The sequence below is a fragment of the Rhinatrema bivittatum genome, chromosome 8, assembly GCF_901001135.1.
Source record: "Rhinatrema bivittatum chromosome 8, aRhiBiv1.1, whole genome shotgun sequence".
NCBI lineage: Eukaryota > Metazoa > Chordata > Amphibia > Gymnophiona > Rhinatrematidae > Rhinatrema > Rhinatrema bivittatum.
The window spans coordinates 186886613-186913330 of NC_042622.1; the positions used below are offsets into that span (position 1 = coordinate 186886613).

The 26718-nt window shown below is 44.5% G+C and overlaps 1 protein-coding gene across 2 annotated transcripts in view; it reads left to right on the top strand.

The window, feature by feature from the left end:
- SPNS2 (sphingolipid transporter 2) overlaps positions 1-26076 on the top strand; it is a 184680-nt gene extending 158604 nt beyond the window's left edge. Inside the window, exons 12-14 of one of the 2 annotated variants that reach the window (XM_029612089.1) lie at positions 1186-1255; positions 14776-14822; positions 22998-26076. In XM_029612089.1, coding sequence (XP_029467949.1) covers positions 1186-1246 — 61 coding nt within the window. In that variant the 3' untranslated portion in view covers positions 1247-1255; positions 14776-14822; positions 22998-26076. The remainder of the gene's footprint in view (positions 1-1185; positions 1256-14775; positions 14823-22997) is intronic. The other variant, XM_029612090.1, reaches the window with a different exon arrangement.
- The last annotated feature ends 642 nt before the right edge of the window (positions 26077-26718 follow it).

Below are 26718 nucleotides of genomic sequence, written 5' to 3' on the forward strand. Positions count from 1 at the left end.
TTTTTTAAACCCAATTACACTAACTGCTGTAACCACATCCTCTGTCAATGAATTCCAGAGTGAAAAAGAATTTTCTTTGATTTGTTTTAAATGAGCTACTTGCTAATTTCATGGAGTACCCCCTGGTCCTTCAATTATCTATTATGTTCACAAAGATAAATTAAATACAGATCATCGCCTAGCATTAGAGATGTGAATCGGAACCGGAATTGGTTCCGATTCCGGTTCCGATTCACATCGTGTTGTTTTTTTTCGTCCGGCCCGATCGCACTTTTATCGGCTGCGCCCGAGCCGATAAACAAAAAACCCACCCCGACCCTTTAAAACTAATCCCTTAGCTTCCCCCACCCTCCCGACCCCCCAAAAACATTTTACAGGTACCTGGTGGTCCAGTGGGGGTCCCGGGAGCGATCTCCCGCTCTCGGGCGGTCGGCTGCCACTAATAAAAATGGCGCCGATGGCCTTTGCCCTTACCATGTGACAGGGTATCCATGCCATTGGCCGGCCCCTATCACAAGGAGGGAGCACTGGATGGCCATCTTTAAAAATGGCGCGGGCCATCCCGTGCTCCTACCATGTGACAGGGGCCGGCCAATGGCATGGATACCCTGTCACATGGTAAGGGCAAAGGGCCATCGGCGCCATTTTTATTAGTGGCAGCCGATAGCCTGGGAGCGGGAGATCGCTCCCGGGACCCCCACTGGACCACCAGGTACCTGTAAAAAGTTTTTTGGGGGGGTCGGGAGGGTGGGGGAAGCTAAGGGATTCGTTTTAAAGGGTCGGGGTGGGTTTAGGGGTTATTTTTGTGTGCCGTTTTTCCCGCCCTCCCCCAAAACGATAAGAGAACCCTCACGAACAATATCGTGGGGTTTTCCTATCGTTTTGGGGGAGCCCCCGATTTCTGACGATTTTGAAAATATCGTACGATATTTTCAATCGTCCAAAGCCCGATTCACATCCCTACCTAGCATCCAACAATATTTGTTTAAAAACACACATGAGTTTTTAAATTACCCAAGCAAAAGCCAGGGCAGAAGTAAACTAGAACCGGGCATTTGACACCTGAGGCAGCGGTAGACCGGTTTAACCTCAGGACTTCATCTGTAACCTGGTCCTCGGTAAGAACTGTGGCTGGCTATGCACCCTGGAATAAAACTGGCCCTGTTTTTGTTTTTTTTTCACCAGAGAGAGAAATTCAGATCCTCTCTCTGGCAGATGCAGTGACTCTGAAGACATTTCCGTCTGACAGACAGAGGTGTGGGTTAGTCTATTCTTCCTTTTTTTTAAGTGCTTATCCAGTTGCCTGTCTTGATTTCTTTGCATGTGAAGTGTCCTGCTTACTCAGTATTCCAGTGGTGTCCCTGTGGGGAAAAAAAATGTTATTTTCACATTACCAGATTTCTGTGCCCCTATGGACTGTCCCCCTGTTTCAGTAAATGGAGATAGTAAGAGATCCTTCATTTTTAAATTTCAGCTTTTCCTAAGAGTGATTGTATTTCCTGTGCGTTAGAGATGTCTCTTCTTGTGTGAGAAAGGCATTGCATCTGCTTTCAGTAGTTACCAATCCTCTAGTTTTCTTCAAAGTGCTTTTTGCCCCAACACCACAAAATGCCTTTTATGATTAACAGGAGGTCCCTGTAGCAGACATGTTCGGTAGGGGGTTGATTTTCAAAATCCCACAGAGAGTAGGCATGATAACTGGGTACATTTATGTGGGAATCTCTGAAGAGATATTTAGCTGCACTTACTCAGCTAATTTGTGACTGACAATCCAGCTTAATCTTCCTGTTCAAAATTTGAGTTGATAGATTTACATCTGGCAAAATTTGAGCACCCATTCCAGGAACACGTCTGACCTGGCCTCCTTTTAGCAGGCTAAATTTATAAGGCTTGCAATTTTAGCTTCATAAATTTAACCAGTCAGAGGGACCCTCTGGAGTTGGTGCAAGCAAATCACCATTGATCATGACTTTAAGCAGGATGCAATCAAATACATTTACAGGCTTGGGAACTTGAATGCTAAGAGATAAATGTAATCTGGTATGGCCATATCAGAGATCAAAAGGCACACCCTTAGATATAATTGGGGGGGGGAGGGGAGGGGGGTTGGCAAGGTTCCTAGCATGGGCATCAGGTTGATGGCTACACTTCCCTATCAAAAGGATAAAAAGGATAATAAGTGATCTCCTGCAGGCAGTCAAACTTGCACAGCCAACAGCTGGGAGATATCCTAAGCTAGAGTAGTATAGGCAGGGGCAACCAGGCCGAGCGGGTGGCCTTAATTTGCCAACATCTACCATGGTGCAATTATATTTTGAAGAACATAAGCAATCCTATGACTCTAAGATGTCAACAAGTGCATCAGTCCTGCACTGTTGCCACAGAATTCCTTTTACCAGTTATTCATATGGAAAAGAGATGCAGTAATAGGCTGGAGTGCTAAAATGGCAAAGTAGTCATTGCTCACCCTAAAGAGTTAACCTCCTAAACAATCAAACTTTAAGAAAGGTCTGCTGCAGGGAGGAGCTGGGAACTACAGTATTCTCTTAAAGTTATTACCCCCTAGATAACAATCATAGCTATAGAGACCCTAGATCAGGGGTCGGGAACCCATGGCTCGCGAGCCAGATATGGCTCTTTTGAGGGCTGCATCTGGCTCGCAGACACGTGTGGCCATACTTCGCGGTTCCCCGCTGACCCAGCTGCTCCCCGGTCCTCCGCCGCCCGGGCTTAAAATGCTGTCAGCCCGGGCGGAACGCGGCAGGACAGCTGGAGTCAGCGGCACCGGCGTGCTCTCTTCTCCTCCCCCCCCGCGGCCCGGAAGAGGAAGTGGAGAGCATCGGGTGCCTGCGCGGGAAGAAGAGACCACACTAGCGTGGTCTCTTCTTCCCGCGCAGGCACCCGATGCTCACCACTTCCTCTTCCGGGCCGCGGGGGGGAGGAGAAGAGAGCACGCCGACTGGAGTCATCCGGGTGCCTGCGCGGGAGTCATCGGGTGTCAGCCGGGTGCCAGCGCTGGAGTCATCGGGTGCCTGCGCGGGTCTTCCCGCGCAGGCACCCGATGCTCTCCACTTCCTCTTCCGGGCCGCGGGAAGAAGAGAGCACGCCGGTGCTCTCTTCTTCCCGCGGCCCGGAAGAGGAAGTGGAGAGCATCGGGTGCCTGCGCGGGAAGAAGACTGCAGCGCGGCTCGGAGGAAAATGAAAATCTTCAACCGCGGCCGATGGGACTCCGCCTTCGCCTCCGCCTTCGCCTCCGCGAGGGCTGAAAATGAAGGAGGTTAGCGTTGGGAGGTGGCTGCTGCTGCCGCGAGTTCCCGGGGGGGGGGGGGGAGAGAGAGTGAATGAGCGAGCAAGCATGTGTGTTTGAGATCCTGTGTGTGTGAGTGAGAGATTGCATGTATGTGAATGATTGAGAGCCTGTATATGTGAAAGAGAGTATGTCTGTGATTGAGATCCTGCCTGTGAGAGAGAGAGCATGAATGTAAGTTTACCATTGGGAACCTGTATATGTAAGTTTGTAATTGAAAACCTGTTTGTTTGAAAGAGTATGTGTGTATGATTGAGATCCTTTGTGTGTGAGAGAGATCATGTGTATGTATGATTAAGAGCCTGTGTGTATAAGTAAGAGAGAGATCATGTGTGTCTGTGTCTGATTGACAGCTGGTTTAGGTGATGGAGCATGTGAGTATGTGATTGAGAGCCTGTGTTTAAATGAGAGAGAGAGACCATGTGTGTCTGTGTGATTGAGAGCTGATTTAGGTGAGGGAGCATGTGAGTATGTGATTGAGAGCCTGTGTGTAAATGAGAGAAAGAGAGGACATGTTTGTAAGCATGTGAATGAGAGTCTGTGTGTGAGAGAAAAAGACAGCATGTATTTATGTGATTGAAAGCCTGTGTGTGTGTAAGCGTGAAAAGATAGACAGCATGTGTGTAAATGTGTAATTAAGAGCCTATATAAGTGAGAGAGAAAAAACATTTGTATATGTGAGTGACTGAGAGCATGTGTGTATAGGTGTGTCATTGAGAGCCAGTGTGAGAGAGAGCGCTGGTATGTGACTGAGAGAGGAGAAAGTTCCAAGCAAACCACCCCACCTCCTGCTAATTCAGAACAATCTCAGGACACCTGGATATCAAACGTTCCCAGGTATGCAGAGCAAAAAAATTTTTGTATCCTTATTATTTTTCATTACTGGATCTTTGTGTCTGCTATTTTGAAATATTTTGTTGGTATCTGGAAATGTTTTATATGAGTTTTTAATTATTGGATATTCCACTCATCAGCTGTTTCGAAATATGTTCTTTTTGTTAGTACAGTTTTACTGCTGATGATTTTATATTTCTTGATTTGTTTTATAAGGATGTGTGATGTTTCTTTTTTCCTTTGTTACACTGCATACAGAGACTCTGGCTTGTTGCAGTTTCCAATTCAGTTTTTGTCTGCATGCTTCTTGTTATGCGTTTTGGTCTCTTTATTCTATGTTAGGTGAGGGACAGCACGTGATTCAGGTGAGGTTTTCTGCTGGCGTGTAGTTTCTGTGTAGGACTCTATAGCAGCCTGACTTGGTCCGTTTTCCTAATAGGAGATGTATTGGTGTCTTAAGGCCTGGTGTAATATTTTCAGAGACTTATTGTACTTTAAAAGTGTGATCTTACATAAAATGCACACATTTACTTGTATTTAGTTTTAAACATATTGTATGGCTCTCATGGAATTACATTTTAAAATATGTGGCGTTTATGGCTCTCTCAGCCAAAAAGGTTCCTGACCCCTGCCCTAGATAAACAAATAGTTATCTGCTCCTCAGACCGGTCACTGGATTTCCTCTTCACATTCCAAAATGCATAGTAATGACAGAAAAATGCGCCAGCCAGGGTTTCTGTCATAAGGGAGAGAGAGCGCGAGCTGATTGCCTTCCTGTGCACAGCAAATAATTGTATCCTGACAGCACAGCCCTAGCAGGGCTCAGCACAGGAAAACTGAACACACACAATCCAAAAGCAAGGAGCCAGTTTACCTAAGTAAAGCAGTTTGCTTGCCTGACTTTCTATTTTCATAGACTCCTGACAAAAAAAAAAAAAAAGAAGAAGAGATTTCCATTGTTTCATTCATGCAGTGCGTGACACCCAACTGATGGTAGTACGAGATGGTATGTCAGCGAAATTCGGCTGCTTTATCTTAGATAAAGTAGTGGGGTTGCCACGTTAGTCCACCTGACTACACGGAAATACAAATTACCACACAACACATTTATATTAGGAGATACCTTTTAATTGGACTGACTTATTATAGCTCTTGCCTGGCTTTCGGGAGCTAATACTCCCTTTTTCGGGTCAAAATAAGATGAGCAAAATATGACAAAAGCCAGAAAGTACACGTGAATCATAAATTAAGCAGGAATGGTAATGGGAAGAGGTAAACGGAACGGGGAAGGGTGGTGGGGGGGAATTGATGAGTTAGAGTGATAAGATGTGGGTGACAAACAGGCAATAGAATTCTGTGTCTGATAGTAAATTAAAAACCCACGTAACTGTTCCAAAAAAGGAGCCTGGGCTGTCTTACCTCCAAGGTTATCCTCGAAGGGACAACCTTGACATCCAGCGGTCAAGGCCAGAGCTTGGATTGCGTCTTGGACTCTAAGCTCATTATCGGGCCGATACAGTAAGGTGCGGTAGAAAGGGGTGCGTTAGTGCCGGGCGCACCCGCGTTTGCCGCACGCACAGTCTGGATCACATTCCGCTCGATACTGTATTTAAATGGCATGCAAATGCAAGCCGCGTCCAACGCGCGTCCAGGAAATGCAATCCATTTTACTGTATAGGCGCTATACAGCGCCTATACAGTATCCTGGGTGCGCTGGTACCTGTCATTTCAAATGTCATTTGAAATGACAGGCACCAGGAAGTTGATACAGGAGAAGGGCTGACTGACCCCCTAACTCCCCACAAACTTTCCGCCAGCCCCTGCTCACCTGCCCTGGCAGCGTCCATCTCCCGCGCTGACAGCTCCGGGGCAGCCCCAGCCAGCCCCGCTTCACTGCCTGACCCCCTAACTCCCCGGGACAAGACAGAAGTGAATCGGGCAAACTTTCCGCCAGCCTCTGCTCAACTACCCTGGCCGCCTCCATCTCCCGCGCTGACAGCTCCGGAGCAGCCCCAGTCCTCTCTCCCCTCCTCCCAGGGACAGCCGGCGGCGAGAGCGGCTTCAGCAGCCCGGGGCGGATCGGGCGCTCCCCATGGCTCCCTATTCTCTAAAACGTAATGAGTGCACGCCATGACCTCGGACGTCCAGCCGAGCTCTCAGGTCACGGCATGCGACGTCCGAGGTCACGGAAGCTGGGACACTCCCGTCCTTTGCCACGGATGTCCAAGCTTGTATGATTTTCATCCTGGATTACTGCAACTGGCATTATACTAGTCCCCCGTCCCCCCCCCCCCACACACACACACAGAAAAATGAAGCTGGCACCCACAAGTCTTTTGGAATGTGGCAGCTTGAATGCTGTGAAATATGAGGACATATGAAAGTCTCTCCCCATCTAAAATCCATGGCCCGGGCCCCTGATAGTCTATCGAATCAAGTGCAAAATCCCGGTGCTGGCCTTTGCGGCCCTCCGCGAATGTGGCACTGCTCCACCCTCAACCAGCACCTTCCCCCAATAGATGTCTTTCCCACTCTTTTGGCAGCTTTGTGCTCATCCCCACAAGCCAACGGCCAAAGACCTGCACCCCAGAAGTACTCGAAAGAGAACCTTATCAGATCAGTCCCAACCCTATGGGCCTCGTTGCCACTGACCGTCAGGCTAACTCCTGACCTGCCGGGTCGGGCTGCTTGAAGTAGCCTTTGGTCCAGAAACTATAACATAGCCGTCCTCTCCTAAAAACAAGCCCAACCTCTAGAAGGCTGATGTGGAGCAAAGGTTTCCTGGTCACTTTACGGACTGCGCCCCCCCCCCGTTCCTTTCTTCCTCTTGGCGAGAGTTCTTCCATTAGGCAAACGAGGGAGTCATCTAGGGTGCCAAAGTATGACGGGAGGAGGAGGGGGGGGGGGGATTGGCAAACGCGCTGTAAACCTCCCAGCTGCTGCCTCTCCACGTTTAAGGCATGGCACCACCCACAAGAGAGGAGAACGGATGCCGAGTCGATGGGGGAGGGGGGTGGAGATAGAGGGAAAGCTGAGCAGGGGAGATGTGCTGGCTGGGTGAGGATGATGCCTGCCAAGTGAGAGGGGCTTGGAGAGAAGATTCTGGGCTGGTAGGGGGTGCAGAGAGAGAGAGAAGATACTGGGCACTGTATAAAAAATGGGGGGGGGAGGGGGGGCCTAAGAGATTGGGCTGATGGTGGTGTGCTGAGCAGGGAGCAAAGGAAAGGAGGAGGAGGAGGAGAGGAGAGATGCTGGACAGGGGGATAATAAAGAGAACGGATGCTGGGCACAGTGGACAGAGGGGAAAAAGGAGGTGGGGGGGAGGCAGGACTTGGCAGAGGGTAAGAGGAGAGCGAAGCCGTTTTTACGATTTCCTTCATTTAGAATTTATAAGACTGCACTTAAGCAGAAGCATCCAAAATTAAATTAAAAACATTATTTTGCACATAGGGGCATGGACACAGAAAAGGAGCTGACCAAAGCCCAGAAAATGGGGTTTCGAGTGAGACACTCATCGTACACGAAGAAATGACAAGTGAAACGTGTCTTGATTCCGCATGATCAGTGGGTTATTATGCAATCAGGGGATAAATAAATTAATACATAGGATGTGCTCTCAAATAAAAATATTGTGTGATGTTCACAGCAACACAGACAATATTATTAAAAGATAGAGCCTGCACCAGAATGCTATAAGTATTCTGTCAGTGTTAATCTAACAGGCGTAACAGTTGTCACATTGACTGACCACAATGATTGCTAAGAACCAAGCCCTGAAGAGCAGTGCCTGCCTTGCTATGAGAGACAGACCCTGCATGTACCTTGTCTGGCAGTGCTATGGAGGTAACCGCAGCAGCTTTGCTTATGGAAGCAGCTACAGCCAAACATGATAAGTTATAAATAATATGATAAAATATAAATGACTTGCATGCTGGTCAGCCATGATGGGTCACTCAGCCATGAGCCATTCCAGTTGTATGACAGCATTTCTTTATTTTATTGCTCAGCTTCTAGAAGTGAAGCTTTTCTTTTAACATACCTTGTGTGGCGCTTTGCTGCTTTATCTTGGTCTGTTTTCATCATGTGGTTAAATCCTGCCTGGCTTGCCGCAGGAAGAACGTCTGGCTCCAAGGCATTGTGGGTAAGGAACTCACTGGGCCAGATTTTATAACATGCGCGCGGGCATAGATTTGTTCGCGCAACCCGGCGAGAACAAATCTACGCCCGATTTTATAACATGCGCGCGCTGCCACGCACATGTTATAAAATCCAGGGTCGGCACGCGAAGGGGGTGCACAATTGTGCAACCTGCGTGCGCCGAGCCGAGCAGCCTGCCTCCGTTCCCTCCAAGGCCGCTCTGAAATCGGAGCAGCCTCGGAGGGAACTTTCCTTCCGCCCCCCCCCCCCCCCCCCCCCGCACCTTCCCCTCCCTTCCCCTATCTAACCCACCCCCTGCTCTAACTAACCCCCCCCGACCTTTATTGAAGAAGTTACGCCTGCCTCCTCGCAGGCGTAAGTTGCGCGCGCTGGCTTTCCATCCCCCGGCCTGGTGGGTGTTCCAGAGGCCTCGGTCCCACCCCCGGAACGCCCCCGGGCCAGCACCCCGCCCATGACCCCACCCCGGAACGCCCATTTATTCAAGCCCCGGGACTTACGCACATCCCAGGGCTTGTGCGCGCTGCCGAGCCTATGCAAGATAGGCTCAGCGTGCGCAGAGGGGGACGGGGTAGGTATCTTACGCGTGCAACCCTTTGAAAATCTACCCCACTTTGCTTAAGGCAGTTGGAGTGATGCTAGCTAGCCAGCCTCCATGTTGGTGTGACTTTCCTTTAGCTACTATTTTTTATCATATTCCTTGCCCTTTAAGTGAGCTCATGCAATATACAACATATGCACCCTTTATAGTAATTTGAAAATTATTGGATATGTAAGGAGGCTGCATGGCCCGGTAACCCTGTCACTCCCAGTATGGTTGAATATTTTAGCCTGAATGAGGTCCTTAAGTCAAAGAGAGAGCAAACAATACATTTCTCGTAGTTCCATACACCCCTCTGTCAGTAAGAAAATCCAGGCCTGCGCACAAATTTCACTACCTTGTTAGAATTAGCAATGTTTTCTGCCTGCATAGCACTTTTTACAGGCTCCTTCAAGCCTGCTCTCCCTGAGAATTATGATAGAAGTTGGTTTCTGCCGGACTTCTTTCTACCTGAGCACCATTAACCGCTCCTCTTCAGAATCAATACAATGTCTGAAGACAGCAATTGAGTAGGATCCTATTGATGTTTAGAGTGAGTGGCATCATATGATAGTATGTGTGTAAGAAGGAGACATACAATGCATGAACAATTAACATTTCCAGTAAGACAGTGCTTACCAGGTAGAGACGGTAAACATTACTCCTACCTTACTAAAAAAAAATCCCAAAAAAAACACTATTTGAAAAATGTAGCTAGGTTCAACATTTCTAATCTTAAATAAACTCACTTGTCAAATTAACTAGTGAGAGAAATAGATTGTGTTTAAGATTTGTAGGAAATTGGTGTCTAGAGAATGATAGTGCTGACCTCTTAAATCTATTGTCTGATGTTCCCTTGGAAGGGACAAACTATCTGGTATATAAGACAAGAGCTGGGCAGTTGTACACACAGTTTCCACATTCAGCGGCAAACACAGATAGCATCCTTCAGCCAATTCAACCATTGTTCAAGCTGGTACTGACATAAACTTGGCTGATGCTGCCCTGAGGAAAATGCGGTGCGCCCTCAGCTCATTATGGCAGTTTGTGCTGCATAGCTCGTGGCCAGCGATGCTGTCTTCTCCAGCGACTGGGTGGTGCCCCCTGTTGCGGCAATAAATACTGTGGTCTGGCTTACCCTGGCAGGAGCTATAACCCAACAATCCAAAATGGTCAATGCTTGATGGACTGTGGCTGAGAGGAATTGTAGCAGCACAAAAAAAACACAAAACCCCAGGAAAGAGGGTTAAATAAATAACAGATACAGGGCAAAAGGAAGGAAAGATCTTAGAAGAAAGCTGCAGTAGAGGAAAAAAAACCCCAGTTTTCCAAATGCAACAGTAGTAAAATAAGAACATGAAAAGAAAAATAGTATTTGTAAGTGAGACCAATGTCCAGTGGGAGAAGGACTCACTTAAACACTTGTTTGATTGCAAAATTACAGTGTGCAGCACATAGAATTTACAGAAGAATGACTTAGGGCCTGATCCATTAAGCATTTTTCCCATAGACACAGAATGGGAGAAAAGCCCTAACGAGTCAGGTCCTAAGTATGCTAACTCGCAACACCAGGAAGGGAGATGAGGACACAAGCAAGCCTTCGATAATGGGGTGATAGCGCTGCTTGTTGTAAACCAGTCAAAGTATTAGCAGCCTAAATGCTCGTAAATAGTTTATCTATTTTACTGTCATTACGGCTCAGCAATACATGGTTTGGAGAGAGGTAACTTCAAAGGATACTAATGATGCATTAGAATTAGGGCATCCCGACAGTGAGGTTCCAATAATAAGAAACGTAGTCCAAGTGCCTTTAACTAAAAACTCACCTGAACTAAAAAATTCTAACTTATCCCTATCAATTAAAAAGCAGAATGAAAATACAAACAAAAAAAAACTTTGAAATGTTTGTATGCTAATGCCAGAAGTCTAAGAAGTAAGATGGGAGAATTAGAATGTATAGCAGTGAATGATGACATAGACTTAATTGGCAACTCAGAGACATGGTGGAAAGAGGACAACCAATGGGACAGTGCTATACCGAGGTACAAATTATATCGCAATGACAGAGAGGAGAACCCGGGAGGCGGTGAGGCGCTTTATGTCTGGGATGGCATAGAGCCCAACAGGATAAACTTCCTGCATGAGACTAAATGCAAAATTGAATCTTTATGGGTGTCAGGGAAGACTCTAGTGATAGGAGTATACTACCGTACACCTGGTCAAGATGGTGAGACAGACAGTGAAATTCTAAGAGAAATTAGGGAAGCTAACCAAATTGATAGTGCGGTAATAATGGGAGACTTCAATTACCCCAATATTGACTGGGTAAATGTATCATCGGGACATGCTAGAGAGATAACGTTCCTGGATGGAATAAATGATAGCTTTATGGAGCAATTGGTTCAGGAACCGACGAGAGAGGGAGCAATTTTAGATCTAAGTCTCAGTGGAGCACAGGACTTGGTGAGAGAGGTAACGGTGGTGGGGGCCGCTTGGCAATAGTGAACATAATATGATCAAATTTGAATTAACGACTGGAAGAGGAACAGTATGCAAATCCACAGCTCTCGTGCTAAACTTTCAAAAGGGAAACTTTGATAAAATGAGATAAATTGTTAGAAAAAAACTGAAAGGAGCAGCTACAAAAGTAAAAAGTGTGCAAGAGGCGTGGTCATTGTTAAAAAAAAAAACACCATTCTAGAAGCATAGTCCAGATGTAATCCACACATTAAGAAAGGTGGAAAGAAGGCAAAACGATTACAAGCATGGTTAAAAGGGGAGGTGAAAGCAGCTATTTTAGCCAAAAGATCTTCATTCAAAAAGAGGAAGAAGGATCCAATAGAAGAAAATAGGATAATGCATAAACTTTGGCAAGTTAAATGTAAGACATTGATAAGACAGGCTAAGAGAGAATTTGAAAAGAAGTTGGCGTAGAGGCAAAAACTCACAGTAAAAACGTTTTAAAATATATCCGAAGCAGAAAGCCTGTGAGGGAGTCAGTTGGACCGTTAGATGATCAAGGGGTTAAAGGGCCATCACGGAAAGATTAAATGATTTCTTTGCTTCGGCGTTTACTGAAGAGGATGTTGGGGAGATACCCATACTGGAGAAGGTCTTCATGGGTAATGATTCAGATGGACTGAATCAAATCACGGTGAACCTAGAAGATGTGGTAGACCTGATTGACAAACTGAAGAGTAGTAAATCATCTGGACCGGATGGTATACACCCTAGAGTTCTGAAGGAACTAAAAAATGAAATTTCAGACCTATTAGTAAAAATTTGTAACCTATCATTAAAATCATCCATTGTACCTGAAGCCTGGAGGATAGCTAATGTAACCCCAATATTTAAAAAGGGCTCCAGGGGTGATCCAGGAAACTACAGACCGGTTAGCCTGACTTCAGTGTCAGGAAAAATAGTGGAAAGTGTTCTAAACCTCAAAATCACAGAACATATAGAAAGACATGGTTTAATGGAACAAAGTCAGCATGGCTTTACCCATGGCAAGTCTTGCCTCACAAATCTGCTTCACTTTTTTGAAGGAGTTAAAAAACATGTGGATAAAGGTGAACTGGTAGATGTAGTATACTTGGATTTTCAGAAGGCGTTTGACAAAGTTCCTCATGAGAGGCTTCTAGGAAAAGTAAAAAGTCATGGGATAGGTGGCGATGTCCTTTCGTGGATTGCAAACTGGCTAAAAGACAGGAAACAGAGAGTAGGATTAAATGGAGAATTTTCTCAGTGGAAGGGAGTGGACAGTGGAGTGCCTCAGGGATCTGTATTGGGACACTTATTTTTCAATATATTTATAAATGATCTGGAAAGAAATACAACGAGTGAGATAATCAAATTTGCAGATGATACAAAATTGTTCAGAGTAGTTAAATCACAAGCAGATTGTGATAAATTGTAGGAAGACCTTGTGAGACTGGAAAATTGGGCTTCGAAATGGCAGATGAAATTTAATGTGGATAAGTGCAAGGTGATGCAAATAACCCATGCTATAGTTACACAATGTCAGGTTCCATATTAGGTGCTACAACCCAAGAAAGAGATCTAGGTATCATAGTGGATAACACATTGAAATCGTCGGTTCAGTGTGCTGCAGCAGTCACAAGATTCTCTATTTAAATGAGGCCGGGCGCTAAGGCAGCACTAGGGACAATAGTGCTTCCCTAGCGCCTCATTAGTGTAAGAGGCGGCTGTCAGCAGGTTCGACAACTGATGCTCAATTTTACTGGCGTCTGTTTTCGAACCCGCTGACAGACACAGGTTCAGAAAATGGACGCCAGCAAAATTGAGCATCCGTTTTTCTAACCCACTGACTGGCGGGCAAATTTTTTTTAATTTTTATTTTTTTGTATTTTTTGTGCCTCCGACTTAATATCATTAGGATATTAAGTTGGAGGGTGTACAGAAAAGCAGTATTTTCTGCTTTTCTGTACACTTTGCAGGGTTACTTAGAACTTAATGCCTGCCCTTAGGCAGGTGTTAATTTCCGAGAGTAAAATGTGCGGCTTGGCTGCACATTTTACTGTCTGTATTTTGGGCGACTAAGTAATAGGCTCATCAATGTGCATTTACATGTAATGAGCACTATTAGTTTTGGGGGGGGGGGGGGGTTGGCTGCGTGTTTTCCACGCACTATTACACCTTACAGTATAAGGGGTAATAAGAGTGCGTCTAAAACGCGCAGCTAAACAGGGGCTAAACGGTGCGCTCAACCGAGGCACTGTTCTGTATCAGCCTGATAGTGTTTTAACTTGCCAAAATCCTGCAGTGTGTAAATGCAGTACCAGTCGTTTGTGGAATTACTGCCATATGAACATCGTGTTAAGATTAAATCACCAGCTATTTTCCAAAGCAATCACAATTAACACACTCTCATTACCCAACACACAAAACAATCATACACAGCACAGGTGGTGTCATTTAAAGTTAGTTTCTCACAAAACCATCAGCACTGCTAGAGATTATCGGGGCTGACATTAAGTCTTTGGGGGTTGTGGTAGGGGCTGAACACTGCCAATGTGTGTGGATTTGTTTACATGGTACTAGAATCCAGAGCAGTATGAATGAAATCTTGCCTGGTGATGCAACCATGCTTAAAATAGATGCACTATGAATAGTCTGCAAATATTATCAAGTGCAGACTTTAGAGGTCATTTCTCTGCATTCTCTCTGGGCCCGAGTCATAGTCTGACATTGATGGGCCTCAAAATGCTAAATCAGTCAATCTCATTGATTAATTTGGCTTTGCTTCCCATGTATCTGAGCAAGCTGGTACCCAACAGCAGGATATTGTCTCCTTTCGTTTTATTGTGAAAGGAATGTGTTACCGTCACTAGTATGTTCTTGCTCTATAGTCCTCGACTTACCTTCACTAATATTGCAATAATTTTCTGATTCTCTTGGCACACGTTGAGCATTTTCTTAAATGTTTATCTCCAGGACCCCATTTTCCTTAGATCTTGAATTGCATGTGCAACCCAGTAGCAGCAGCGAGTATTGATTTATTCAAAGTGTCATGGAAATGGACTGCCAAAACAAAAGAGAGGCAAAGCACATTTTAAAAATTTCAGATGGCTTCTTATACATGAGATGCATCAGGAAATTACAGCAGAAGCTAAAATGCAGCCACAAAATGCATGCAAAGACATGATGGCACCTGCAATTTAGTGGCTTAAATTGTGTAAAAAAAAAAAAAAAAAGGTTTTAGATTGTGAGTCATAGGGTGTGCTAGAGACAGGCTGGGTTTGGCAGGCTGATTGGGTATGTACTTTAAATACTAGTTGTACCAGCAAAGCAAGTTTGTTGCTGAATTTACAACCTGGCATTTTCTCTGCACTGCATCTCGAACCCCCTATTTCAACAATTGTGACTTGCTGTTTTGCAGGGCGAGTCAGCTAACGATGCCACTGGCCTCAGTGAAAGTATGAGGAGGTAAGAAATCAATGGCAATAAGACATGATATTAATGGAATAGACGTTTGTATCTACCTTGGGTAGGCCATTTCTCACTGGTAACAGTTCAGGTTTGCCAGACGGATCCAAAATGTATTCTGTTGTACAGTAGTGGCTCCCAGCTCCAGCCCCCCTCTCCCTCCCCCAAAGACAGCCATAATGAATATTCGTGTGTATGTTGTGGGCATTTGCTCCTGTAACTATATTAGTTCTCATAGCTTGGTTAACCCGCCACGCAGGCCCACTGGGGGGATAAGAGGGAGTCTTCTAGGACCAATGCATGAGTTTAGTAGGACTCGGGCTCTCAACTCTGGTCCACAAGAGCCACAAGCAGCTCTGGTCTTCAGCACAACAAAAATACATAAATTAAGCTGGTCCTTGAACCCAGTGCATGCAACTACAGTATAACAGATATATATTTGTGTGCATCCTAAAAGCCAGAGCCATTGTAGCCCTCAGGAAACTGGCACTGACATCTTCCTCACTAAGATGCAGGCATTTCCCTCCGATGTTCCTCGCCTTGGAAGAATTTAGAACCACCTAAAGTTTAAATTTAGCTGCTCCAAATCATTTACGCCCAATATCCTTCACTAGCTGAGGCTCCACTTATGAATCAGCTTCCCTTTGCTGTTATGTTCTCTGTTCAGAACTCGGCCTGCAGCAGTGCTTAAAAGTAATTTCTCTTACTCCTGATGCTAGGAGTGAGGGGCACAGAAGGAAAGCTAAATGGAATGGAGGGGGGAGGGGCGGAGAGGGAACAAAATTTGCCTCTTCGATATCCTGGCAATTTTTCAAGGTTATTGACAGGAACAGGTTAACAAATCTCAAAATGCTTTGTAATAAGTTTAAAAAAAAAAAGTTGATAAGCCCATTCCTGGCCCTGATTTAAGGAGAATAAGCATGTATTGTGGATGCCAGAGGTTAGAAAACAAATGGTAGTTTTTATTTTAAATTAAAATCCCAAGGTGTGCTTGGGTGATGCAGACTAGCCAAGAACGTTTGGGGATATTCTCTCATCTTCGCCTGCAACCAAAAACTCATGACATTTCTGAAGTTGGTAGATTTTCCCTCACTTTGCCATTTATCTCAGAATCCCAAAAATTAGGAAAATATATTTTGACATCCCAGGTGCTTACACTGTCCAGTGAAATAGGTGCTCGAATCATGCAAGCCCTAGCCCTCCATATTGGAAAGGTTTTCTGACAGTAGAGAACTTGTCAGTGAAAAAGGCATCCTGGGAGTGCAAGATATGGCCCTTCACAACAAGCCTTGCTGACAGTACAGGAGCCTCTAACGCTCCATTCAGAACGGCCTTCTCCCAGCATGAGAGCCTGCTCTGCTCATTGAGAAAAGTGTTCAAGCAGCACATCTGGTACCTTCCTATTGAGATTGAGCAGATAAACTGCTGCTGGTTTCGCTCAAAGTCTTGCTATTGGGTGACACCTTTGAGGCACTGGCATCAGGCCACATGCAAGTAGCCTCAGATGATAAGAATCATGTGTCACCGAAATGCAACACTGAAGTGAGTTAAAAACAAACGGTCCTTTTGTACGAAAGCCAAACTTAAGGCAATAAAATGGAAGGGAGAACATTGTTTCACCCAAATTAAGAGAATCAAGTACCCATAATAAAAGTAACACAATGAGCAACACGGCAGACTGATGTAATGTTATATCTTTAGTATGTTAAATGAGTTATTGTTATGGAGCTTTTAAGCCATAAGGGTGTGCATGGGAAGAAAGGATAATTGGTTCTTACCTGCTGGTTTTCGTTCCTGTAGTACTACAGATCAGTCCAGACTCCTAGGTTTTGCCTCCCTTCCAGAAGATGGAGACAGAGAAAGTTTCGCTGACACTGGCATACAACCTGGTGTGCCACCTGCAGTCACTCAGTATTGACCTGTACCCAAGCCAAGATACCCCTAACATAAACAAACACATCCTCAGTTAAACTCCTTTAAGTCCTCTCCAAAAAGCATTTTACCTTTAAAGAGTAACGCCCCTAGCTAAGACTTAGACAAAACGTTCGGCAACCAAAGGAGCTGTCTGGCCGAGACCACAGTCATCATAGTCCTGGAGGATGTTCTGATGAGGTCATATAATGCATCTGCCCCATAGGCCACCACGGCTTCCAGCCGCTAGGCTGGCCTCTGATGCTATTGCCTTATCAGACTGTAACTGCTGAACCCAAGCTTAGACCAGCCCGAAGCATAAAACTGCTGCACACTGCAGGCCGAATGCCCAGGTTAGAAACCTCAAATATCTTGACATGGACCTCTAACTTCTTGTCTTGCATAATCCTTAAGCGCAGCTGAAACAGCCACTGGAATAGTTGTCTTCTTAACAACCAACACTGAGGCATCCACCTTTCTTAACAACACTGAGGCATCCACCTTTGGCAGCCGCAACAATTCCAACGTGCCCTCTGGCAATGGATATAACTTATCCGTAGCCCTGCTAATCTTCAGACCAGTGTCCAGAGTCTCTCACTCCCGAAACACAAGCTTCTTTACCGACTTTGGAAAGGGAAGGCCTTCGCCGGCCCTCTTAAGCCTTCTATGGCTGGGTCCACCTCTTCATGATCAGAATCTTCCCACAGTTCCTTTATCCCCAGGACATATGGAATCAAGGGCCACAATTCATCCTTGTGGAAAAGATAAACCACCTTAGGATCGCCCCCCCCCCCCCACCCCCATCCAGGCCCTGATCGTCCAGAGAAGAATCCAGCTCGGGGGGGTCCTCCGGCAGAGACTCCCTGACCTCCGACTCTCCCGAGGGCTTGCTTGTGTCTTCCTCATACTTAAGCTGACTCAGGATCCGCCGATCCCTGGTTGCCCCACTCATTTGTGCCCTTTTGGGCCGCTTGGAAGGACGCAGATTCTGCGGTCCCTCGTGCCCGAAAAAGCAGCGTCCTGCAGCCTTCATGGCAAGATATGCCTTGTGGAGCAGAAGCACAAAGTCCGGAGAAAATCCTGCTGGATCCTCATCCTCCTTAGACAGAGGTTCCCGAGCCCCCCTCCTCCCCCAGGCCTCTGTGGGTCTCCTATCGTCCGGGGACAACAATGGGGGAAGGGCTCCATCTCCCCCCACAGCCTCAGTTGTTGCTGCAAACAAAGCCAAAACGGCCACCGTTGTGCGTGCACTGGGAAGGAACCGGCTGCTGCATCGGCCTCACCTGCAAACCCCGCATTGGCCCAATGCTTCCAAATGCTCTCACCGGCGTTCCTGAGATGCTCTCCCCCACCCCCCAGAGAGGCAGCAGGAACAAAGGCTCTTCTGAGAGAGTCGCACACACATGCACACCGAACAGTGGCTGCTGCTCGGCATGGCTCCCGTTGCGAGTCTGTACTGCTGCTGTGAGGACACCGAAAAACCAAAGTGGGTCCCTTGCCGGGCCACCCGAACCATGCACTACGAAATTTAAGCAAAGAAAGAAAGGTAAAGAAAAAAAGAAACTTTTTTTTTTTTTTAACTTAAAACTTTAACAAAAATAAGACTTCCCTGAAGCTGTGGCAGCAGGGCTCCAGACGTCCTCCTGGGGTGGAGGGAGCTGGCACCACCAGCTGTCCACCCCCAACAGCAAAAAGGACCAAGCCAAAAAGGGTCTCCAACCCCCTGCTCGTCCATCTCAGAACCAGAAGGGATGGCCCTACTAGGACCTGCCAGCCTTCTGGAAGGTACTCTTCACTTCTAACCTACATTTTTTTTTTTTAAACTAATTGGCAGACTGCAGGTTTTGCACCGCCACCATCTGCTGGAGACAGAGAAATACTGAGGGACTGCAGGTGGCTCACCAGGTTATATGCCAGTGTCCCAAAACTTTCTCTGTCTCCATCTCCTGGAGGGGAGGCAAAACCCAGGAGTCCGGACTGATCTGGGTACGTACAGGGAACCTGTGTTTTGCTTTTTGTTACGTTTACAATTGATTTTTCTCTTTTCCTTTTTTCACTTTAGCACACACTTAGGGTCCTATGCAATAAGATGTGCGTTAACATGGCGCACCTCTCCTAGGCGCCCAATGCAATATTTTAATGAGCTGCTGCGTTAAAAAAGACATGCTAGGGAAGAATTAAGAAGCCCTAGCGCTCAAATGCATTGGGTGCCCAGGAGACATCCATCAATCGCTTAGAGACGAGAGCAGTGCGCCTCGCGTTGAGTGCCTTATAGTCTTACTGAAAAGAGGATGACATGGAGTCATCTTTCCCTGCTGGCTGAAACTTGTGAAAAAGTAGGATTCTGTTGGACAATGATGTCAGATTTTCAGCAAGGTTAAGGAACCCAGTCATCTGATTGGAAGGGATTATTTATTTATTTGTTTGTTTGTTTTTATATACCGGTGTTCGATTCACATATCACATCGGTTTACAAATAATTTATGAAAGGTACAGTAGATGATTAGAGAAATGTCATAGGAAGTTATAGTCGCAACATGGGTAGAAAAACAGTGCCAAAATGATAGCATAAATAATTGTAGTATAGCAGTGCCAAAAGATAGTATAAATAGGAATGGTATGGCAAACGGAATATATTGCATAGAGTAGTACTTATCGGAGTAACAGGGTAGTAAAAAATTATCGTTAGGTATATTTTGTAACAGAGAGGGTAATAGGGATGGATAGTATAGATAAATAGATAGTATAAATAGTTAAATAGATAGCGCAAGTAGACAGCATAAATAGTAATATAATGAGAGCAGTTAGCATCGGTGTAATAGGGGGTGGATTTATTGTTGTGGTGGTGGGGAGGGGGGTTGCTTTGAGTGCATCGTTAGGGTTTGGTTTCAGGTTGGTTCGTGTGAGATGTTGGAAAGGCTTTGCGGAATAACCAAGTTTTAAGATTTTTCTTTAAAGATTGGGTGGATGGATCTGTTCTAAGTTCTGTGGGGAGTTTGTTCCATAGGATGGGGCCGGCATAGGAAAATGTTCGTTCCCTTGTTGATATCCAATGAGTGGCTTTAGAGGGTGGCATTAATGTAATCAATGTCTCGCATTTCCCAGTTCACGCTGAGGATCCAGGCCTTAATTCTATCTGTGGATCTGAGATAACCTAATATGGTCACGTCAACTTATCTGGAGTTTGTGACATACTATTTGATCACTTTAAAATGGTATCTAGGATACCCCAAATCATTTCAAACCTAAATTCTCATTTTCTCCAGGAACCTGTCGCGGAAGTTGCATAGTAACGTACTGATGATGGCAAAAAAGGTCCAAATACTCCACCCCGTTTACCCTCATGTTTCTTTTAAGGGTAGTAAGTGCCACTCCGTGCAGTTATCCCCAGGCCTTATAATAAACCTATCCCTAGAAGAAGGAACAAAGCCAGGTATACTGAAAGGGGCAATTATAAAACCAATCATAAAGAAAAAAAAAACAGTGACCCCCTTGATACTGAACAACTACCGCCGTCTCAAATCTTCCCTTACTAGCTAAACTAATAGAAAAAACAGTACAGAAACAACTAGCTGAACACCTAGATATTAATAACATACTGTATCCATCCCAACATGGATTTCGCAAGCACTACAGCACTGAGACACTACTTCTCTCACTAACAGATAACATTCTAAGAGGTTTTGATAGCGGTAAACACTACATTCTAATAATGCTAAACTTATCAGTAGCCTTCGACACAGTAAACCATAAAATATTACTGAAAAGACTAGAAGAAATTGAATTACACAACAAAACAATAAACTGGTTCAGTTCTTATCTAAAAAATAGGTTCTTTCAAGTTCAGATCAACAACGATTTTTATAAAAAAAAAATCAATCTCAAAACAGGAGTACCGCAGGGATCAGCCCTGTCCGCAAACCTCTTCAACATATACATGTTGCCCTTATGCCATCTACTAGCAGGATTGGGAATCATACACTACATTTATGCAGACGATATTCAAATAATTCTACCAATCGAGGACACAATAGAGAAAACGTTAAACCTAGCTAACATGTACCTAGACATAATAAAACAACTGCTAAACCAAATGGAACTTGTGATTAACATTGAAAAAACAGAATTTCTACACTTAGAATGAAAAAATAACAAAATCATTCAAACACCAATAATACTCAAAAACAACCAGAAAATTGAACTAGCTAAAAAAGTACGGAACCTTGGAATAATAATGGACCCCGAAATCAACCTAAAACAACACATATCGCTAAAAGTAAAAGAAGGCTATGCAAAGATCATGATCCTCAGAAGACTAAAACCACTACTAACACCAGCTGATGCACTAGTTTTTTCCAGTACTGACTACTGTAATGCACTTTTACTAGGACTCCCGAATACAACATTAAGGCCACTTTAAATACTTCAGAACACAGCAGCTAGAATACTAACCGGAAAAAGAAGGAGGGACCATATAACTGAAACCCTAGCTGAATTGCATTGGCTACCTATTGAACACAGAATTAAATACAAAGTCTTATGTACCATACATAAACTAATACATGATGAAAAATCGGACTGGCTAAACACGTGTGCACATCCCACACAGAAACCTTCGATTGGCAAACAAAGCACTTTTAACCATTCCTTCAGTAAAGACAGCAAAACTAACCCAAGTGAGAGAAAGGGCCCCACACTTTGGAACACAGTGCCTCTAGAGATCAGAGTACAAAGGGATCTCAAAACCTTTAAGAAAAGTTTAAAAACATGGCTTTTTAAACAAGCTTTTTATAAAGAGACTGGAGAATAGAAAATAAACAAGAATAAGCAGAAAAGCACCAGCACACAGCACTATTCTCAGAATGTGCATTAAAATAGTCTAACAACTATTTCACATCAAACGTAATTGTAAAACACAAAGATTAAGTATTTTATCTGTGAATAGTACCTTACAGGCACACCTGGTCACGACCATTTTCACTAAACAATCGATTGTATTATTTAAGATATTGTAACTGAACCTATTGTGGCACCTGTTAGAATGTACTATAGTACACATCTCACCTACTTTATGTGCCTACATGTAAACCGTTGTGATGGTATATAACTTAGCGACAGTATAGAAAAGATTTTAAATAAATAAATAAAATAACTAAATAAGGGTAATAATAGGTACAATCAAAACCAAGCAACTATCCAACCCATAGAAAATTACTGCCAGCAACATTTTTACTATGTGAGGAGTCTTCTTGAAAATTCAGACAGTGCTACTTGACGTCCTTTGCTTTTAGACTTGGCCATAGAAGCAGTCCTGTGCTTTTTCCCTCATGGCTGCTTATCAGTACCCCAGACCGTAAAACGTTGGGGCCCATATTGGTTGTCATCTGAATCCAATTCCCCTTTTTCCCCCAGTAACTAAAGGTCATATAGCCCCCATCCACATCTGCTCAGTTTTATAGTCTCTTCCTCTCCCTCGGAGATCCCCTGTGCTTGTCTCACGCGCTCTCAAATTCTGGTACTGTCCTAGTCTCTGCCCCTTCCACAGGCAGGCTGTGCCCTGCGGCTACCACCCTTTCTACACAGAAATATTTCCTCAGATTGCACCCGCGTCTACTCCCTTTCACCCTCATCCCTTGACCTCTTCCATTCTTACACAAATCTAGGTCATTACTAGAAGAAACTGTGAGCGGAGGAATTTTACTTCAACACTTTGCTCCTTGAAGGATGAGTTAGCGATTTATCAGTAAAGCCTTTCCAAAAGAAACCTTATTGCATTTTCTACAACTAAACAGGAGAAATGGTCTGCATATCAACTCTAGAAATCAAACTCTAGTTCAAAGAAAAACTAAGAGCCTGGGAACTGCTTATGGGACACTGGTGGACTAAAGCACCCTAACTCCTTCTATAAGCTGTTGAGCTCTAGTAGCTGTATGATGAATTTTACTGGATTTTTTAAATTTTAAAACCTGCCCCTCCAGCATTTACTGTTTTGACAAATAGGATTGGATGGTATGCAATTTTATTTAATATATAAACATTTGATATTCTACAAATTACAATCAAAATTTCAAATTAAAAAAATTACAATCCAAATAGCAATCTATCCAATCAAAGACACTAAAGATGAGGTTAGAGCATGTATATATCGCTTGGCTTTAGCCATACCTAAAGTGTAAGAAGTCCTGCTTTTTGACTCAAACACAGTGAAGGCGGCTCGTATGCTCTTTTTCTTCCAACTAACGTTGTTTTCTTGACTCATTGCAGGAGATGGAAGTTGACGATGAAAAGCATCGTGAGATCTTCAGTTGCACTGTTGTCTTCCAGAACCATCATCTTGATACTCCAGTGTTACTGCAGCTCAACCAGAACAAAATAAAGCTTGCCACTTCTATCCACTGCCAAAAGGAATAATTCTGCTCTAAACTGCAGGGTCAAAGACTAAAGACACCAGCAGATGGGTTTGGAGATAAATGTTCCTAAGAAGTATTCAAAAGGTTTTCTCAGTGCACCACGATCCAAGGCTGTTTTCAAGGTGGATCTCCACAAAGCGGAAACAGGAACCTGTAGATTATGTAGATAAGTGTAATTTTAGAAAAAGACATTCAACTGATCGAGCACAGCATCGCTTTTACTTGAAAAGCTGCTGGCTCTTTGTGCACCTGATCTGATGGTAGCCTATGCGCGAGCCTGATGACTCTCTGAATATTTTTATTTAAACATGTATAGGATGCTCTTTGTTGAAGATGCAATATATTGGATATTTATATAGAGAAATATAAGTGTATATAGATAGTTTACATACATGCATACATATACCCCCATCCCCACAGGTTTGTTTAAAGCCCTATAAACTGTGCAGAACGTGAATACAGTTTTCTGAAAACTTCTAACACGTCATCATGAGCACGACAGCTTCAGCCTCCAGGAAAAGTGAGGGATTTGTGGAATGAAAACATCTTTCCAATCCACAGTTATCTACCAGTGCCCTCTTGTCATTTAACCACAAGCAGCTGGTAGAGATCTCCGCTGTGCCCCGTGATAGGCAAATGGGGGGCAACAGTTTAAAAAACAAAACAAGTTGAAGGAAAATTCTGATTTTGCATTGCAGGGCCCTGGAAAAGCAATGTTTTTGTCAATAGTAGTTGGTGCTGGCCAGACTTTAGCGTACAGTGCACCTAAACTTTCTCAGGAAACGGCAGGAACATGCCACTGACGATAAAGGTTACAATTGTTCATGGACAGTACAGTTTCATTTTTAGGCACCTGGACTTCTATCCTGCAAAATTCCCAAACTGTACAAATGGCTGAATGTATTCAATCCCTAGTGATATTTCTCATGCTGCAAAAAAAGATTGGAGGCATTTACTCCTGTGCATAACATTTTGCAGAATACAGGTCTTGGCTCATTTTGCACCTGGTTTATTGCTCAGTATTACTATACAATGGTATAACTTTCAAAGGGTTTTTTACATTTTTTTCTACAAAAACAATATTACAGACGAATTTTGCCATGTAAATGAGCAGCAGGTTTGGTTGCCACTTCACTACCCGTTGCATAACCCTGAAATGATATGAGAGTAAGCTCAACTGGTTTTCATTTTTTGGATGTGTCAAACCTGTATGTTTGACACTTGAAACCTGACCCCCAGGGCAACTCTTCCTCTACCTACTTTACTGTTGTCAGTTGTATGTCAAGAGAAAAACAATCAATCAGGAAAGGTTTCAGCAGAAGAGATGAAGGATGTGGTCAAGGTGTTCCACGGCATATTGGGACCTTTCGCTGTTTGGCTAGAGAATGGCGGAAGTCTATGAAGTGACGCCCTGCTTATGTTTTATAGAGGTAATGCCCAGAATGCTCATCCCCCTCAAACCTGGGCAACAAGCCAGTCGACCGTATTCTGTCAAGCCCTACCAGCCAAACTATGTCAAGCTGGCTGGGGAAGTGGGCAAGAAAACGCATCCTAGGACTTCTTCTCTGGTTTCCTTAAATTAATGGGAACAGGACTTGAAAAAGCAAGCTCAGACCACAAAGCAGATGGCAAAAACCATCAAACCAGTGTCATGTCTTACACATACCTAGTGAAGTTGGGGGCTAATGGCTCTTACCGTACTGTAGAGTCACTGTGGCACATGTGCCAAGAGGAATGTGAGGGCAAGCACCGTAACGTGAGCAATTCTGTCAAGCAACCTGTAAGCAATAACAGACAGTAAGAAGCACCAACCAAAGCAAGTTTAATTATTATACAGTACGTTTGCTTCTTTAAATAAAGTGCCGCGGGGAAAAGGGTCCCCCATGGTCTTATCTCCTGTTCCACTGAAAGTGACAGCACTGGACAAAGGAATCTGAGAACATGGTACATCAGCCACTCAAACCAGCAGTATCACAATGAACCGTCAGAATAGCTACAAGAATGAATTGGGAGTTAGCCCACAAATCTTGTAGACCATGGTCAGAATACCAACCCACGTTTGCTTCAGTTCTGATTGGTTACAGCTGTTTTCAAAACACTAAATCCAAAAGTCCACTCTGTTTAAAACGGAATTAAGACTATTGCATTCATCATGCTATGAAACAAAGTGGTGACTCCTGCGGGGAATCTGAGGCGGGGTAGAGGGGAGGCTCAAATGTGGCTCTAGTCAATTCTGAGAAAAAAATACAGCTTTGGGGGGCTCTTCATTCTAGCTGGCTCTATTCTGGGCAGAGGACCAGAACCACAAACCAAGCAGCCACATTATCTCCAGGAGCAATCAAATATACATTAATGTACACACGTGCACTGGTGCAGTCTCTACCTTTAACCACCGTGTAGATTCCTAAGTAACCCGCTGTTCAACACCCGAAGAGGCTCGCTCAGTTGTGTTTGCCCTCGTTAAAACATTTCCAGCTGTTTCAGAAAAGAAAACATTAATGAGGTGTTTGATCTCGGGAGCCAGAGGAAGATTAGCTGAATGTTCTAGATTTGATTTGCATGGACTCCGTTTCCAGAGAACAGGGCATTCTTCCAAAGGCAAAATAATGGAGAGGTAAGAATAGCCATAAACGTTTGGACTCGGAGGCCAACTTTGCTAAATGTCCATAAAACCTGCACAGCTCGTAGACATGACTTAGAGGGGCAGCCTTCTGGCATGAGTCACTGTGTATACCAGGCTTGGCAGTCTTTGAAAAGCGCTTACGGAGGCAATCTGAGCGGAGATAAGGGGTCAAGGATGGCTTACTCCTACACCAACATACACTGGGGAAAGAGAACCAGGGGACGAGAACACGAGGAGAATCTTAACTGATGTTATGTTTGGCCAAAAAAAAAAAAAAAAGGGCTGCTCCTTCCTGAAGAGGAAACTTCAGCAATTCACGCATATGGGAAACACACAGATTTAGGGAGTGGCCGTAAAGGATGGGCAGCAGGATACCCGTTCTCATTTCTAGTCAGCCTGCAGCTCACACCCTGACATCAAACCCCTTCTCTCCCCGCAACCCACTACTACCCCGAGAAGGCTCCATGTTGATGCACTTAACACCTCCAATACGACATCCACCCAGGACCGGCCATGAACAGATCAAACACAATAAAACTGTGTCAACAGTTCCAACTACATGTACTCTGAATTCATCTCATATATGGCACTTAAGCAAAAGGTGAAAATCCTTGCCCTTCACATTCTGTCACTTGAGATCTGATGTGGTTATCCCAGGTTTGCTTGAATTCCATCACTTCCACTGGAGTCTATGGCATGCATTCACCACCCTTTCCCTGATAAATAGTTTCTGGTGTTGCTCCTGAATCTGCAACCCCCGGGGAGCCTCATAGCCTGACTTCTGGTTCTAGAATTCCTCTTCTGAGATAAGATCTTGCCCAAGATACACTCTTATTTGTGTAAGAGTCACGCCTCTTGCAATCTTGGCCTCCCAGAAGCATACACCTGTTTATCCTTTGGTAAGGTGAGACAGTTAAACATTCGGGTCTTGCACATTAACTTACACAGTATG